A 16,455-nucleotide genomic window follows, 5' to 3' on the forward strand; every position below is an offset into this window, starting at 1 on the left:
TATTCCCAAGGTCTGATGATGGGCTTGGGAAGTGCAGTCTGGGTTTCTGCATCTGTATGTACAACTGTTGCTTTATTGTATTCTGGATCTGAATGAACTTGCTGCTTATGGGAGTCTATTTCACTGTTCTGAACAAAAACAGGTTCAGAATGATGACTCCTTTGTTTTAATTCTTCTTGCTGTAGCTTTGTTTCAAGCTGCAAAAACTCAATATTTTCCTGTGCATTATATAAGCATGTCTGAATTTTTGAGAGAGATCCTTTGCTGATTTGTAATGTGTCATCAACAGTAGATTGTATAAGAGTTTTCATGAACTCTAATACTTCACTGATTCTGGCCATCTGTCTTAATGCAGAAAAATAATATCTACTCACAGTACACAGCAATATCCTTTATAAATGTCAGCAAATGATCAGTGTGCAGTATAAAATATTACAATCAAGCTCTCTGAAACCCTAGAATGTGAAATCATACTTCACTTCATCAATACATGTCTATAGATCAACAATGTCAGCAGTACCAACTCAATAGATGCTTTATCATAGGCATTTACAAAGAATAATGTGTCAATACTGTCATATCAAATCTCTAAATCTAATCTCTGTTTAATGCAAACAGTCAACAACACTCCTTGCATCAAACAATACAATTGGCATACTCCTCCAAGGATATTATAGATCCACGCATCCAAAAAACTCTGTGGGTCCTCAAAAACCAGTCTGTGTGCCGCACTGCATATTATTCATTTATAAGTAAAGTAGTCTCTCCAGAATCCTTGTGGAAGGCATGGGTAAATATCACTTTTCCTCCTCTACTAAAGCTGACAATGATATGTAGTTTATACACACCCAAGTGCTTGGCAAATGTGCAAAAATTGAGAAGCAAAAACTAATGGCAGGATCATATGATAGTTTCAGATATCACTGGACAGCGCGCATTTCAATATTTAAAAAACAGCGCACAAAAACGTTTCACATATCATTGTGTAACCATGCTACCTCAAAAGTGTTGTTCAGGTTCTTTAGTTCTGCGCTCCTGCTTTCTCTTGCAACAACAATAATAACGCTCAGTATCAAACGAATCTCTGGTTTTTCTTCAGTTGTAAATCTTCCATGGCAGTTCCTCAGAAAGAAGGGACTGGACTGTAGCAGCAGCTCAAAGATGCATCAATATCGGAGACTAAACAAGAATGGCGTCCCTTATTAGCCAATTCAAGAAAAAATATCGGAAAATATTTTTTATATTTCTGTGGTCACTTTACTCATCAATACACAAAATTTCATCAATAAGAACTTTGACTTGGTTCAGGTCAAACCCTGAACCTTGATATACATTTCCTGATCAGAGAACACAGGTTTTTACACTACATTGTGCATTTCTTCACTTCCAAATATGATATAAAATTTCTTTCCAATTCAGGGCAACAAAATTAGCTGAGAAATAAAGACCGAGGAGAATTTTAACTCTGAAATTTTATAATTTTCTAAGCAGCTTAGCCTGCCTTGAGCTAATGAAACGCTTCAATCTCCTCTCTAAACAATTTAAGAAGTTCATCCATACTCCTTACTTCATGTGTTGATTTATCTCGGATGCGAACACTAACCTGTCCAGTGTTTGCTTCCTCTTCACCAACAACTAAAATATAGTTGTATTGTGCTAGCTGTGCCTCCCGGACCTTCTTCTGAATCTTTCTGTCTGACGTATCAACATCAACATAATAACCAGCTTGATGAATCTGATCACGAACTCTCAATGCATACTCTGAAGATTTCTCTGACACCGGGCATACAATTGCCTGCCGAGGACTGAGCCAGAAAGGCCATTTCCCTGCATAATGCTCCAAAAGTATTGCAAGCATGCGCTCAACAGAACCAAGTATGGCCTCGAGTAATACTAGGCTCGAGTGACAAACGCTCTGAGCCGTCACTCCTCACACACGAGAAGCGGGGGGAGGAGCTGAAGAGTCTCCTTACAGTTCTACGCCCCTTTTCTCTGATTCCAAAGGCTAAGACTGCTAAGATTGTCAGAGGAGTAATTACGTCAATAAAGACTGTCAAAATTCCAGGAGTGCAGGTCACGGAGTAGCACGCAGGATAGTGTGTTACATAGAATAATGCAGAGCATCAAACCACTGTAATTTCAGGAGCAAGGATATAACTGATTTGAGCGCACAGTCACCACAGTGAGCGTTGAGAAGTCAAATAATCAAGAGAGGCGTTAGAACAGTTAGCGCAGAGCGACCAGCGGAACCGATGGGAGAGCGACAGGCTGAGCGTTAGACTGAGAATGGCAGAATATATAAAACGCATAGCTGACAAGCGCAGAGATACAGAGATGTCAGTCAGGAGTAGCGCGTTAGCAACAGAAACGTACACAGTGACAGAGATAATGAAGACCACATCAGCGCTATTCAAGGCAGCTCAGACACAGGATTATGGGCAGAGGTGCAGGACTGACATGCACATAACAGGCCACAGAAAAACAAGCGGCTCTGATACCATGTTAAACACACATGGACAGCAAAGAATAGGAAAGATAAATCATGTGAGTTCATTTTTTTAATTAACAGGAGATGTACATTTATAAAACAATGTTGTGACTCTTGGGTTTCAGATCCCAAGGTCTCTTGGACTGCTTAGTCTTTTCGGCTTCCACACTAACCCTTTAGGATTAGGTGTCCAACAATTACAATGGTGGGCAGAAGAGTGGCTCGAGTGGAATCAGTGGGGCTAAGGAAGATCAACACGAACAAAAGCAGGGGTAATGGTAGGCTACGGCTTCGGACGGCGGCGTAGGCGTTTTGCAACGATGTTTTGTTCGGAAACCCATGTTGGGCGAAACAACGGTGGAATGAGCAAGGAAGGCGACAATGAGCAAGCAAGGAAGACGTATTGCTTCAGTTGTTTGGTGTCAGTTGTTTGGCGGGTTGTGTGTGGCGTCTAGCGGCCTGTCAGGTAATGGATTGCGACTGGACGCTATCCGGCGGCTGGTAACTGTAGATGGCCTTTGTTGTTGTTTTTTTAATATATGTATATAATTTTTTTATATTTTTTTATATTTTTTCAACTCTTTTTTTTGTTTAATTATATATATATATAGTTTTCTTTTCTTTTTTTTGCTTCCTTTTGATTTTTATTTTTTTTAAATGGCCAAGGGCCAATAGGTGAAAATGGAGAATTCCAAAAGCTTGTAGTGAAACGCTTCAATGGCAACGAAGTTGACGAATTTCGACGACTAAGGACCCAGATCGAAAGACGAGACTCTTGTGCAGCAGTTAAGCGGCCAAATGATCGAACAGCTCTGATACCAAATGAAGCGAACAAAGTTTGTTATTCAAGTTAAATACTCCAGAAGACTTGGAATATGTAGATCTCCATTGAGATACAAGAATATATACTAAAACGTATGAATAAGAATGATGTTACAAATGAAAATGAGGGGCCTGCTTATATACTAGGCAAGTGCCTCTTCATGGAAAGTCATGTCCCATTTAGACATGCCTCTTCAACCTACTTACTAATTAACTAATCACTATTACAATTATCATTTTATATTTAATATATTTTATTCATAACAATTGTACATCTTTCTCTCAGAGTTACCTCTAGTTATGGAGTCTGCATATTGTCTCCACATTATTTACATTAGAATGCCATTCTTGCTCTCTACATTCTATTTTTATAGGAACTGCTTCAGCATAGCCACTTTGCCTTGACATTATTGTACCCAGCAGTCCCTTTGACCTACTTTAGTGATCACTTGTTGGATATTAATAATATTATCTTATTTTATCTATCTTATCTTGTGGTCAAATGTTTTCAAAGGTGGCCATCTAAAATAAACATTGTGGATGCAACAATATTGCCAAATAATTAGACAGGCATTTTGCTAGCTCCATGTTGGTTTGAATACTTCCAGGTACGATGCGCTAGTCTCCGCCAATGAGTTTACTAAGGATGGCATCCAAAAATATGGAGAAGCATCCCTTGGGTTTTCCCACAAGGTCGCCAATGAGTTTACTAAGGATGGCATCTAAAAATATGGAGAAGCATCCCTTGGGTTTTCCCACAAGGTCTTCCTTGAAAAAAGACACTAACAACAGTAAAGCAAGCAGTAAATCAGAGTTCTCCAAGAAAATCATTCCACTACTAATCAATAAAAATGACACAAATAAAACCTAATCAAAGGCACCTTAGCTGCAAGAAAACTGAATTGCCTCCACTAATTGAAATGCCCTGCGTCTATAACAACCACAGTATAAATTATGCTTAAATCATTCCTTCTGTTCCCATTCACAATAATGAAAAATCATCACTTCTCTGAGAAGATGTGCATGTCCCAGAAAAATATATCACTAGAACAGAAATTAGTTAAAATTGCCATTGATAATGAGCAAAGCAGAGTCAAATGGAGAAAAGAATCTGTCATCAAACATGATTGTAAATTGTTACAGGGAGTATAATAGGGGAACATAGGACAAGGTTCCTTATTGTTCAAGGCCAAAACCAGTACTCAGTAGAAATTCCGTTGCTTGTCATCACTCAAATATTAATGTTACCGAGATTAACTCTCAGGTCTATAAAGAAAACATAAATTTGAAGCCACTGCAGGGTAAGTACAGATCAAGGCTATTGTAAAAGAAACAAACAAATAACAAAACTATAAGAAGAAAGAGACCAAATTGAACTAGTACATTTTTCATCTGAAGAATGAAATGACGATATTTTCACTAAACCTCTTAACAAAGAAATATTTGTAAATTTTAGAGATTAATGTATAAGACAACAAAATGGCCATTAAAGAGGGAGTTCGAATCAATGATTATTAGTATTTAGGGTTAGGTGTTAGCCTGAAGTTATCTAATGTGGTACCAGTAACGGAATATGTTAGGATAATAAAATAATGCAAATTATTAGTGATTAGGTCATTTAAGCATTTGAGTTTTAGACATGGTCTCCTTTATGCATGCAAGGTCAAATAAGGAGTATCAACCAAGCATTGAGTTTCCTTCTACTATTCTCTCCTCACATCAGTTTAACAGTGAAGAAAAAATAGAATACAAGTTACACTCCTACTAACTGTAAAAAATTAGATTAAGTCAAAGATTCAAAACAACAAAGTTATGAAAACTAATCCATCATAAGGCAATGAAGTTTAAGGAAATATGTACCTTCAGAGCATGAAGCAATGATTGTACTGCCATCAGCACTGCCATATGTTGCAGAAGTGCCAAAAAGAGTTAAGATTCCCTTTTTGTCATGCACTTGGTCCTTCTCCCATTTCAGTTCAGGCAGGGGTAGTTTGGATTGCTGATTTGCTTCTTCAGATGGTTTGCCTGATGCCTCTGCATACATGTATAAGGATGATCCAGAAATATTATGTGCTCCGACAACTAGTTGTGATGCTTCCTTGCAAAATGCAACAGCTACAGGATGACTTCCACTTGGCATGTTGATCCGTAAAAATCTGTCCAAAACTCAATTGATTATCAAACAAAAGGAATATTTGAAAAGCAGCAACTACTAAATGGAGGTTTCATCCAAAGCATAGAAAGGGGAGGCAAATGAATGTTAATTCATGATCAAGAATTGAAGAGCGTAATTTCAAACCATGTTAATGTAATGCATGACAACAAAAGAGAAGATTGGCAGATAATAAAAATCATAACATTCCTACTTGAAGCTTTTGCTTGAAGCATCATCCAATTTGAAGACCCTCACTACCCTGTCTGCACAAGCTGCCACAAACGTAGATCTTAGTATTCAAAAAACTGGACAACTGATCAACACAAGATAAAGGCAAGTCAAGATGAGGTATTCTGAAGTGACAGAACCTGACTCTACATCAATTGATACCCTAAAACCAAAGAATGTGCAAACACAAGATAAAGGCAAGTCAAAATGAGGCCTTTTGCAGTGAAACAATTTGGACTTGGATCAATTTAGACGCTGAACATATGCATTAAATGAAGATTCATCAATTACTTTACATTTGGCAGTATCGTAATGAGAAATAACAGAGATTGATTTATTTCAAGCACAATTTCCAAAGCAATACAATCTATTCCACATTTATTCAAAAGAAGAATCACAGTAACTCATCAAGTATCAGAAAGGCCTCCGAGTAACAACTTATAGCTATAATCTATCCAAGAGATTGAATTATTGTTCATTGATTTTTCTGCTGGTTCCAACTTTGTTGAATCACAGTTTGATGCGTAAAAAGGTGAGAATGAGCAGAAATACTTGTCGCTCCTACAGACAAGCTAGAATTATCCAAACGAGTGGCAGCCATGGGAATATAGTTTTGACTGGTGGATCATCTGAAAAGGTGTAAAGAGTAGTAAACACAGGTGCAATTTGCAGGAGTGAATGCGACTTTTTACAGGTTAAGAAAGGCCCAAAGGCCTAGTTCTTGCAGTTTTATATATTTTGGTCCGTAGGCGTAGAGACATCCAGGATTGGAATTTTTACATTGCATCTTAGCTATTTCTCTGACTGAGATTGTAACGAGCAAAGTTCGTATACGCAACAGAAATACTCAGAATATCCGGTATATGTAAGTATCCATTGCAGGACCAGTAATATATATTATATAAGAAATGTACAGAAGATATGAGATGATTATAAATGAGGGTCCCATATATATATATATATATATATATATATATATATCTGTGTGTGTGTGTGTGTGTGTGTGTGTGTTGCATTAATCGTTATCGGGATAATATCAGCGCGAGGAAAAAATCAGAAAAAATCGTAATTATCGGGAAAAAATCGTTTGGTACAAAAATATTCATTTTTTTCATTTTTTTTCAATTTTTTTAATATCTAAACCATCTACAACATAAAATAAATACATTGACACATAAATATGATAAAAGAACTAATATATAAGATGTTTAATATCATTTCTAGTGCTAAAATCACACATAACAGTGAATCATGTCCTGAATAGTAATACCTGACTCCTGAGTCCCAACTCAGCCTTAAAATATCAACAAAAAATATAATAATGTATCCAGGATTATGACGAATCTAGATTGGTTTTACTAACTGCCAGAGTAATTTTTAAAAACTAATATTTATTTTAAATATTTTTAAAATAATATGTTAAAAATTGCTAATATCGATGATTAAATTAAAAACCCCACCAATTTATACATATTATATTCGTGAAATTTTGTAAATCTACTAACCTAAGTTAATAAGTTAATAGCAATGGAAATCTATATTGAAATGTAGTAAAAATATTGGAGCGTTAACACACAGGGTAAACATCAAATTTCAGCATTGGTGAAAATCATTAAAATGATATGTCCAATGACCACACTCTGACCAATAAAACATAAGGGAGGGCGCAGGGAGCTTACTGTTAAAGAAAAATAGCAATAAATTGAATACTGGTCCAAATGCATTTTGAATGGCTCTATGCGAGAATCCATAACACGATATGCCCAGGGACTCCCACTCCAGCCTTAAAACTCATACGAGGGTTTAAAACAGTGTTGTTAAAATCAAAAAAGAAAATCATTTTTTTGCTTATAAAACCGCGCTGCCCTGACCCTCCACGCTAAATTCCGAAAAAATCGCGTATAAAAAAAAACGCGAGTAGTACTCGCGATATTCTCGTTTCCATGAAAAAATCGCGCTAAACCGATAAAATCGCGATATTATCGCGATTTTAACAACATTGATATATATATTCTAAGTGCCCCTGTTGTTCATATGAACTTTGTTCGTTACATTGGTATCAGAGCATTCCTCTGATTATACGAACTTTGTTCATAACAGAGATTCACAAGGTTTTGCAGTGGTAAATCAACTGCAGGGATCAGAGGATTTTTAAACTAATATTCAGATTCGATAGTTTGTGCAGTAAATCTCAAATATGGCATCAGCTAGCCTCAGATTTGAAGACAGATTGAATGGTGCCTCAAATTTCTTATCAAGGAAAGTGAAGGTTGCAATCTTACTATAAGATAATGATCTCACGGATATTGTCAAAAACATTATGCCTTCGCCTACATATCCACAGCAGTTAACAGCTCATAAGAGGGAAATGAAGGCCAAGTGAATGATCTTGGATGCCATAACGGATCATTCGATCCCTCATATATCCGAGAAAAAGACAACAAAGAGGATATTCGATGCCCTAGTAAGTCTCTACCAGAGTGGGAACATGAACAAAAATATGGTTTTGCTGAACAAATTCAAATTCATAGAGATGACTAGATCAGACTCAGTCATCAATTACCTTATGGAGACAGATTCCTAATCAACTTGTAGCAGTTGGGAGAAGGTTGCAAATGAAGAGCTAATGAACACAGCAATACAGGTATTCCCAACTCTCCAAAGGGCTACATTGGCACATGTAAGGTGTGTGTAGACAACCATGGGCCTCCACAACAGTAGACAACACCCATGGATCCCCAGAGATGGTCAAATATTGCTCGAGATTCACCTATTGGATGAGGAAGACGCATCTGGTTCATCATGCCCAGTCGACCCCACAGTTGTACCATGCACTCAGGAGATGACCCAGGACTTGTATGCTGATGTGGCATCACTTATATTATCATCTGAAACCTTCCAAATGGTCTGCAAGCATCTTCAATCTACTTGGAGACCCATGAGGTTTTTTGGATGCCCCCACACCCACTGGGAGCACCACAAGTTTACTGTTTGGAGAACAAGGGGCCACCCCATTGTCCATCACTTTTGAGAGTCCTATTCATCAGTATGGCACTTATGGACTTCATCAAGCCTCTTGGAAGGCCCAACGACATGTATTATTCATCATTTGACCACTTGAGAAGCTTATTATTTTGTTTTTGAGCTAGTTTGGTGGCCTTGTCACAAAACTTTAGTTATTTTGCACTTTATTTCATTTTAGGGGCTAATGTAGGCCTAATTAGGTAATTCGAACTCCTAAGAAGTGTATAAATAGGAGTGATGTGAATTCTTTTTGGATCATCTGTGAATTCTTTTTGGATCATCACTTGGATTGGATCATATCAACATGTGAGATCTTCGCTATCTTTTGAGGATGAGATTTTTGGGATGAATGGATAAATTTCAATGTTTGGTTAATCTTCTTTGTCTTGGAGCTTCTATGACTGGCATATCTTGGTGATTGGATATATTCTTCTTACATGTAACTACTATGTTAATGCTATTTTCATTCTTTATATTGCTGCATTCATGATATTGGGATTTTCACTATTCTAGGGTTAATTTGTTGCTTTCCTTGGAACGAAATTGTGGAAATTGAATCTCTAAATAGTGATATATCATGTATGGGCCATGTTTGAATGGATGAATGTCCTGGAAACATTTTGTCTTGATAAGACACCAAATATTGTTGAATAAAGTATAAATACCTTGAAGTGCCTTCCATTAAGCCCTAATGCCCAACGAAGTTGCTTTTTAGGCCTCCTTGACAAGTGGAAATAAATCCAAACTCCTGATCTTCCATGACTCCATCTCTCCCAAAGGATTAGGCACTGGTCCTCCATAGGTGATCACCTTAAAGCATATTTTTTGCACCTTTTCCTCATCCTCTCTAGGTCTAGCCATGCTGGGTCACCTAGGGGATCATTTTCCCGACAAAATACCCATAGAAAAAGTTCGATCTCATGACCTCTCCTGCGTTGGTGTGTCCTCAAGGTCTCCTCCAAATTTGAAGAAATTCCGACAGTGGGATTGTGAGATATCCCAAGCCCTAGCCCTGAGATCAAACTTTGCCATGGGTTTCCCTAGGCTACCACCTCATTTTGACATCTTTAAGTGGAAATTCTTTCTTCGATCCTCTTCCTCTCTTTGTTTAGGTTAAAATCGTCATTGGTTGCTAAAGTCTCCCCTCTTAACCTAAGTTGGGTCCACTTGGTCCCGTGTGGTCCCATTTTTCATCAAAGTCAATTCTTCAAAGACAACTCGGAAATCCAAGTTTTGCAAACATTTTAGGGGTTGGGGAGCTCCTTCACAAGGCACACTCCTTTAACCTACCCTTAAATCCTCGCCTCCTCCTAGAAAGCCTTGTACCTTGCTTAAGAAGCAAGCAAGCCCCACTCTTGACTCCCTTCTAGGAAAGGATCATTGAGGTCACTTCATATCCATTTTTGATCTATCCTTCACAAGTGACTCTCTATACATCGGGTCTCCTCCAATCAATGAAAGTCTATAAAGAGTAGGGAGCCTTAGCTGAGGTGACAATGGGCCAAGTCTCTATCGTTCCCCTTGATCTAACAACTGCCCCTTTGGGATTCCTCCTTAGGCCCCTGCTAGTTTGAGTGGTAACAAGAACCATTTGTCAAATGCATTTATTCTCATGAGAACCTTCCTAATTTTGAGAGGTTGTGAGATGACTATATCTAGGAGGAGACTCGAATGGAGTCACAGGCCAACAAGAACGGTGTTGATAACTTATAAGAACCTAGCTTTATTTGGTCAATCAAATAAGAACAGAGGTAAAAGACCCAGCAAAAGTCAGGGAAAGAGTAAAGAGTCAACCTCACATGCGAGAAAGGACTTGATATGACTAGATCAGACTCAATCATCAGTTACCTTATGGAGACAGATTCCTGATTAACATGTAGCAGTTGGGAGAAGGTTGCAAATGAAGAGCTAATGAACACGGCAATACATGTATTCCCAACTCTCCAGAAGGCTACATTGGCACATGTAGGGTGTGTGTAGAGAGCCATGGGCCTCCACAACAGTAGACAGCACCCATGGATCCCCAGAGATGGTCGGAGATTGCTCGAGATTCACCTATTGGATGAGGAAGATGCATCTGGTTCATCATGCCCAGTCGACCCCACAGTTGTACCATGCACTTGGCAGATGACCCAGGACTTGTATGCTGATGTGGCATTACTTATATTATCATCTGAAACCTTACAAATGGCCTGCAGGCATCTTCGATCTACTTGGAGACCCATGAGATTATTTGGATGCCCCCACACCCACTGGGAGCACCACAAAGTTTATTGTTTAGAGAACAAGGGGGCACCCCATTCTCCATCACTTTTGAGAGTCCTATTCATCAGTATGGCATTTATGGACTTCATCAAGCCTCTTGGAGGGCCCAAAGACATGTATTATTCATCATTTGACCTCTTGAGAGGCTTATTATTTTGTTTTTGAGCTAGTTTGGTGGCCTTGTCACCAAAAGTTAGTTATTTTGCACTTTATTTCATTTTAGGGGTTAATGTAGGCCTAATTAGGTAATTTGAACTCCTATGAAGTGTATAAATAGAAGTGATGTGAATTCATTTTGGATCATCACTTGGATTGGATCATATCAACACGTGAGATCCTCGCTACCTTTTGAGGATGAGATTTTTGGGATGAATGGATGAATTTCAATGTTTGGTTAATCTTCTTTGTCTTGGAGCTTCTATGATTGGCATATCTTGGTGATTGGATATATTCTTCTTACATGTAAGTACTATGTTAATGCTATTTTGATTCTCTATATTGTTGCATTCATGATATTGGCATTTTCGCTATTCTAGGGTAAATTTGCGCTTTCCTTGGAACGAAATTGTGGAAATTGAATCTCTAAATAGTGATATATCATGCATGGGCCATGTTTGAATGAATGAATGTTCCTAGAAACATTGTCTTGATAAGTCACCAAATATTATTGAATAAAGTATAAAGACCTTGAAGAACCTTCCATTAAGCCCTAATGCCCAACGAAGTTTCTTTTTAGGCCTCCTTGACAAGTGGAAATAAATCCAAACTCTTGATTTCCATGACTACATCTCTCCCGAAGGATTAGGCATTGGCCCTCCACAAGTGATCACCGTAAAGCATATTTTTTGCACCTTTTCCTCCTCCTCTCTAGTGTTGAATAAAGTATAAAGCCTTGAAGCATCTTCCATTAAGCCCTAATGCCCAACGAAGTTGCTTTTTAGGCCTCCTTGACAAGTGGAAATAAATCCAAACTCTTGATCTTCCATGACTACATCTCTCCCAAAGGATTGGGCATTGGCCCCCCACAGGTGATCACCGTAAAGCATATTTTTTGCACCTTTTCCTCCTCTCTAGGTCTAGCCACCTGGGTCACCTAGTGCATCATTTCCCCGACAAAATACCCATAGAAAATGTTCGATCTCGACCTCTCTTGTGCTAGTGTGTCCTCAAGGTCTCCTACAAATTTGAAGAAATTCTGACGATAGGATTGTGAGATATCCCAAGCCCTAGCCCTGAGATCAAACTTTGCCCTAGGTTTCCTTAGGCTAGCACCTCATTTTGACATCTTTAAGTGGAAATTCTTTCTTTGATCCTCTTCCTCTCTTTGTTTAGGTTAAAATCATCATTGGTTGCTAAACACTCTCCTCTTAACCTAAGTTGGGTACACTTGGTCTCATGTGGTCCCATTTCTCATCAAATTCAATTCTTCAGAGACAACTCGGGAATCCAAGTTTTGCAAAGATTTTAGGGATTGGGGAGCAACTTCACAAATCACACTCCTTTAACCTAACCCTTAAATCCTCACCTCCTCCTCCTCCTAGAAAGCCTTGCACCTTGCTTAAGAAGCAAGCAAGCCCCACTCTTGACTACGTTCTAGGAAAGGATCATTGAGGTCACTTCATATCCATTGTTGATCTATCCTTCACAAGTGACTCTCTATACATCAGGTCTCCTCCCACCGGTGAAAGTCTGTAAAGAGTAGGGAGCCTTAGCTGAGGTGACAACGGGTTAAGTCTCCATCGTTTCCCTTGATCTAGTAGCTACCCCTTCAGGATCCCCTCTTAGGTCCCCTACTAGTTTGATTGGCAACATGAACCACTTGTCAAATGCATTTATTCTCATGAGAACCTTCCTAATTTTGAGAGGTTGTGAGATGACTATATCTAGGTGGAGACTCGAATGGAGTCGCAGGCCAGCAGAAGGGTGGTGATAAGAACCTAGCTTTATTTGGCCCGTCGAATAAGAGCAGAGGTAAAAGACCCATCAAAAGTAAGGGAAAGAGTAAAGAGTCAACCTCACATGCGAGAAAGGACTTGAGTTAAATCAAGTGCTTCATTTGTCACAAACATGGTCATTATGCATCAATGTCCGAAGGGTAATGAGAAGAAACAATACAAGTACGTAGTGGCCTTGCAAGAAATCAAATGAATGAGTTTGTTGCGAAGTTCAAGAAGGATTTCTCAATGATATCTTGCATTTTTTATAGCATGGTTCCCAGGGATGCATGGTATGTGGACCATGTGACATCTCATTATATGACATTGGCTTGACAGTTATTTTCTAGTCTAAAGAAGCAACACTCAAGAGTACAAGTTGAGCTTGGTGATGATGCCAAATACCCAGTAGTGGGTGTTCTATCCAACTCAATTCAGGTAATTCTTTAGATTTTAACAATCTCTTGTTTATTCTAGGTCTAAGGAAGAACTTGCTTTCAGTTTCAGTTATGAAAGACAAGGGTTCGTAGTTCAGTTCAATAACCAGCAAGTCTTTGTCATGTCAAAGGATTCTATCCAAGATACACCTCAGGTAATAGGAATTAGAAAAAGTAATTTGTACAAGTTGCAAGGTGAACCCATTCGAGCCCCGATGCATAACAGTGACCTACTTCACAAGGTGTTGTGTATTCTAAGAGAGATAGTCACAAGACTTCCAAAGCTCACTATTAAGAAGCAAGGAGTATGTAGATGGCACATGTTTGGCAAGCATGCCAAGGTTGTTTTCCCAAGCAGCAAGCATGGGTCTAAGGGGATTCTAAGTGCGTTACATTTGCATGTTTATAGACCAATGTCAATAGCATCAATTATAAAATGCATGTAATATGTTTCATTTATTGATGACTTCTCTCACAAGACTTGGATCTACTTCTTAAAGACCAAAAATAAGGTCTTTAGAAAATTGTTAGGTAAACTTGACTCAGGATAGAGTCAAAGTTGACCAGGTTAAACAGTGATGGTTTTGGGGCACATGGTATTGTGCACCCATGGTATTCTGCCCGTGGTATTATATGTAATGGAGCTTATAAAAGGCTGGAAGGACTTCATTGTAATGCAAGGCCTGGAGGTGAGCGGTGAAGGCTCATTTGGCCGGATTGACTAAGGTTTTGGCCAAGGATAATGAAATTTCATTATGATTGGGTTTTTCCCCGGATTTGGGGTTTTCCCGGATAAACATGTGTGTTTATGTGTTTATGGTTATTGCTGGTTAATTTTATATTTATTCATCTCGGTATTTATTTAAGTTATGCAGTAAATTTCTTAACAACTGGTATCAGAGCCAGATATTGGCTTCAAAGGGATTCTTTGATGCCAGGGGTTTATAGTGCTTGATGATATCAATGCAGCGTTTTTCCAAATCTGGGTTTGGAAAATAATGGTGGAACAATCGTACGCAGAAGAACCTCAAGGAGAATGTGCGGAAGATAGTGCCGTAACTGCCAGAGATGGTAGTGCATTTACGATATTTACCGGTTTGGAACATGCTGATGAATTGTTCCATGTGGTGATTTAAAGAAGGTCAGCAGAAGAAAATTGTTCATGCAGCTTTGAAAATTGTTCGTTTTCTGCTATGTGAGGCCACCGGTGCTGGAATCTATGAGGTTCTCGTCGGACTTGTAGTTGGAGCGGTTTGATAGAAGTTTTTGAGAAAATCAAATTGAGAGAGGATGGATCAGAATCGCAGCAGCAATAAACAAAAAAAAATTTAATGAAGTCAAAATTATTGCATGTAAATGGGCATACTACTGTAAGACCTGGTAAGGCATGTGTACCCCTCGGTGATCACCGGTAAAGTCTGGGTTAGACCTAGGTGATAGGGGGACGTCGGGTTAACAATACTCGGGTAAAAACTCTGAGGGGGGTAAGAGCTAGAGTGAGCGGGATTATCTCACTTAGCAGGTTTGGCTGGAGTTAGTCAAGGAACCCCAAGTCAAGTTTAAGGGGGGAATATTGTTAGGTAAACTTGACTCAGGATAGAGTCAAAGTTGACCAGGTTAAACAGTGATGGTTTTGGGGCACATGGTATTGTGCACCCATGGTATTCTGCCCGTGGTATTATATGTAATGGAGCTTATAAAAGGCTGGAAGGACTTCATTGTAATGCAAGGCCTGGAGGTGAGCGGTGAAGGCTCACTTGGCCGGATTGGCCAGGGTTTTGGCCAAGGATAATGAAATTTCATTATGATTGGGTTTTTCCCCGGATTTGGGGTTTTCCCGGATAAACATTTGTGTTTATGTGTTTATGGTTATTGCTGGTTAATATTATATTTATTCATCTCGGTATTTATTTATGTTATGCAGTAAATTTCTTAACAAAAATTTCATGAGTTCAAAGCTCTCATTGAAAGCCAAACAAGGAAGAAGAACCCACAATAGAATGGGGTTGCATAGCAGAAGAACCAATCTATCATAAGGGTTACAAAGGCCATGATACATGACCAAGACTTGTCGATGTTTCTTTGGGCAGAGGCATGTAACATAGCAATCTACATCCATAATCGATGTACTCACAGGATCTTGGAGGACAAGACACCAAAAGAAGCATTCATTGATGCGAAGCCAAAGAAGATTCATTTCCGCATCTTTGGTTGTCCAATTTATATCCATGTATTGATAGATAGAGAAGAGAACCAAGTTAAAACCCTCCAATAAGAAGGGTGTATTTTTGTGTTATAGTGAGATTCAAAAGCTTACAAGGTTTATATTCCAAAGTAGAGGAAGACAATAGCGAGCAAGGATGTAAAGTTTGAAGAAGACTTTACATCCAAGAAGTCTCATGATTCTATTCTAGTGACACAGGATGAGGAGCAAGAAGCTTTGAAGGTCAAGCCAAGGTCACCAATGATATTCAAAGCAATACAAAGGCCTTTAGTTGAAAAGGGGGAGAGGTACGCCCTTCCACTACTACCAAGTCACCTCTATGGTTCATTCAGCCATTGAGGGATGCTTAGTAGCATGTTGAGGCACTTGGAGCACATTTAAAGAGCAGACATCTGACAAAGTTTCTGAAATACATGGCATTGATGAGAAAAATTCTAGATTCCAAGCCTTCCAACTTCTAAAAGTTAGCAAACTAACAGGTATGGTGGGATGTCATGGTGGAGTACATCTCCATCATGAAGAGTGTTGCTTGGGACAATAGTACCAAGTTCAAAGGGGAAATCGATAGTGAGTTTCAAGGGGCTCTACAAGATCAAGCATGTAGTAGATGGCAACATTGAGAAGTCCAAAAAAAGGTTGATGGTGGGAGTGTTCTCTAGAAAAAGGGAATCGACTATGAAGAGACATTTGCTCCATTCGCCAAGTACACTTCCATTAGAGCAGTTATGTCCTAGTTTCGTTCATGAGATGGAGGATACATTAGATGGATATGAAGATGATTTTCCTTGATGGGATCATTGTGGAAGAAGTGTACAAAGAGTAGATTTAAAGCTTTGAAATAAATGGGAAAGAATCCCATGTTTGCAAGCTTAAGAAAG

The 16,455-nt window shown here is 38.8% G+C and overlaps 1 protein-coding gene and 1 pseudogene across 1 annotated transcript in view; both read right to left on the reverse strand.

Annotated features, from left to right (window-relative positions):
- The window catches only part of LOC149198939 (Transducin/WD40 repeat-like superfamily protein), a 376,837-nt gene that overhangs the window by 323,795 nt on the left and 36,587 nt on the right, over window positions 1-16,455 (reverse strand). Inside the window, exons 3-4 of the mRNA XM_089402230.1 lie at window positions 5,677-5,737; window positions 5,171-5,466 (exon numbers count right to left, since the gene is read on the reverse strand). Of these exons, the coding sequence (XP_089258356.1) occupies window positions 5,171-5,466; window positions 5,677-5,737 (357 nt within the window). The remainder of the gene's footprint in view (window positions 1-5,170; window positions 5,467-5,676; window positions 5,738-16,455) is intronic.
- On the reverse strand, window positions 1,181-2,309 carry LOC149198941 (threonine--tRNA ligase, mitochondrial 1 pseudogene; annotated as a pseudogene).

Source organism: Pinus tabuliformis, chromosome 2_1 (assembly GCF_031772625.1).
Source record: "Pinus tabuliformis cultivar Carrire ecotype Pingquan chromosome 2_1, CPIR1, whole genome shotgun sequence".
In the NCBI taxonomy this organism is placed as follows: Eukaryota; Viridiplantae; Streptophyta; class Pinopsida; order Pinales; family Pinaceae; genus Pinus; species Pinus tabuliformis.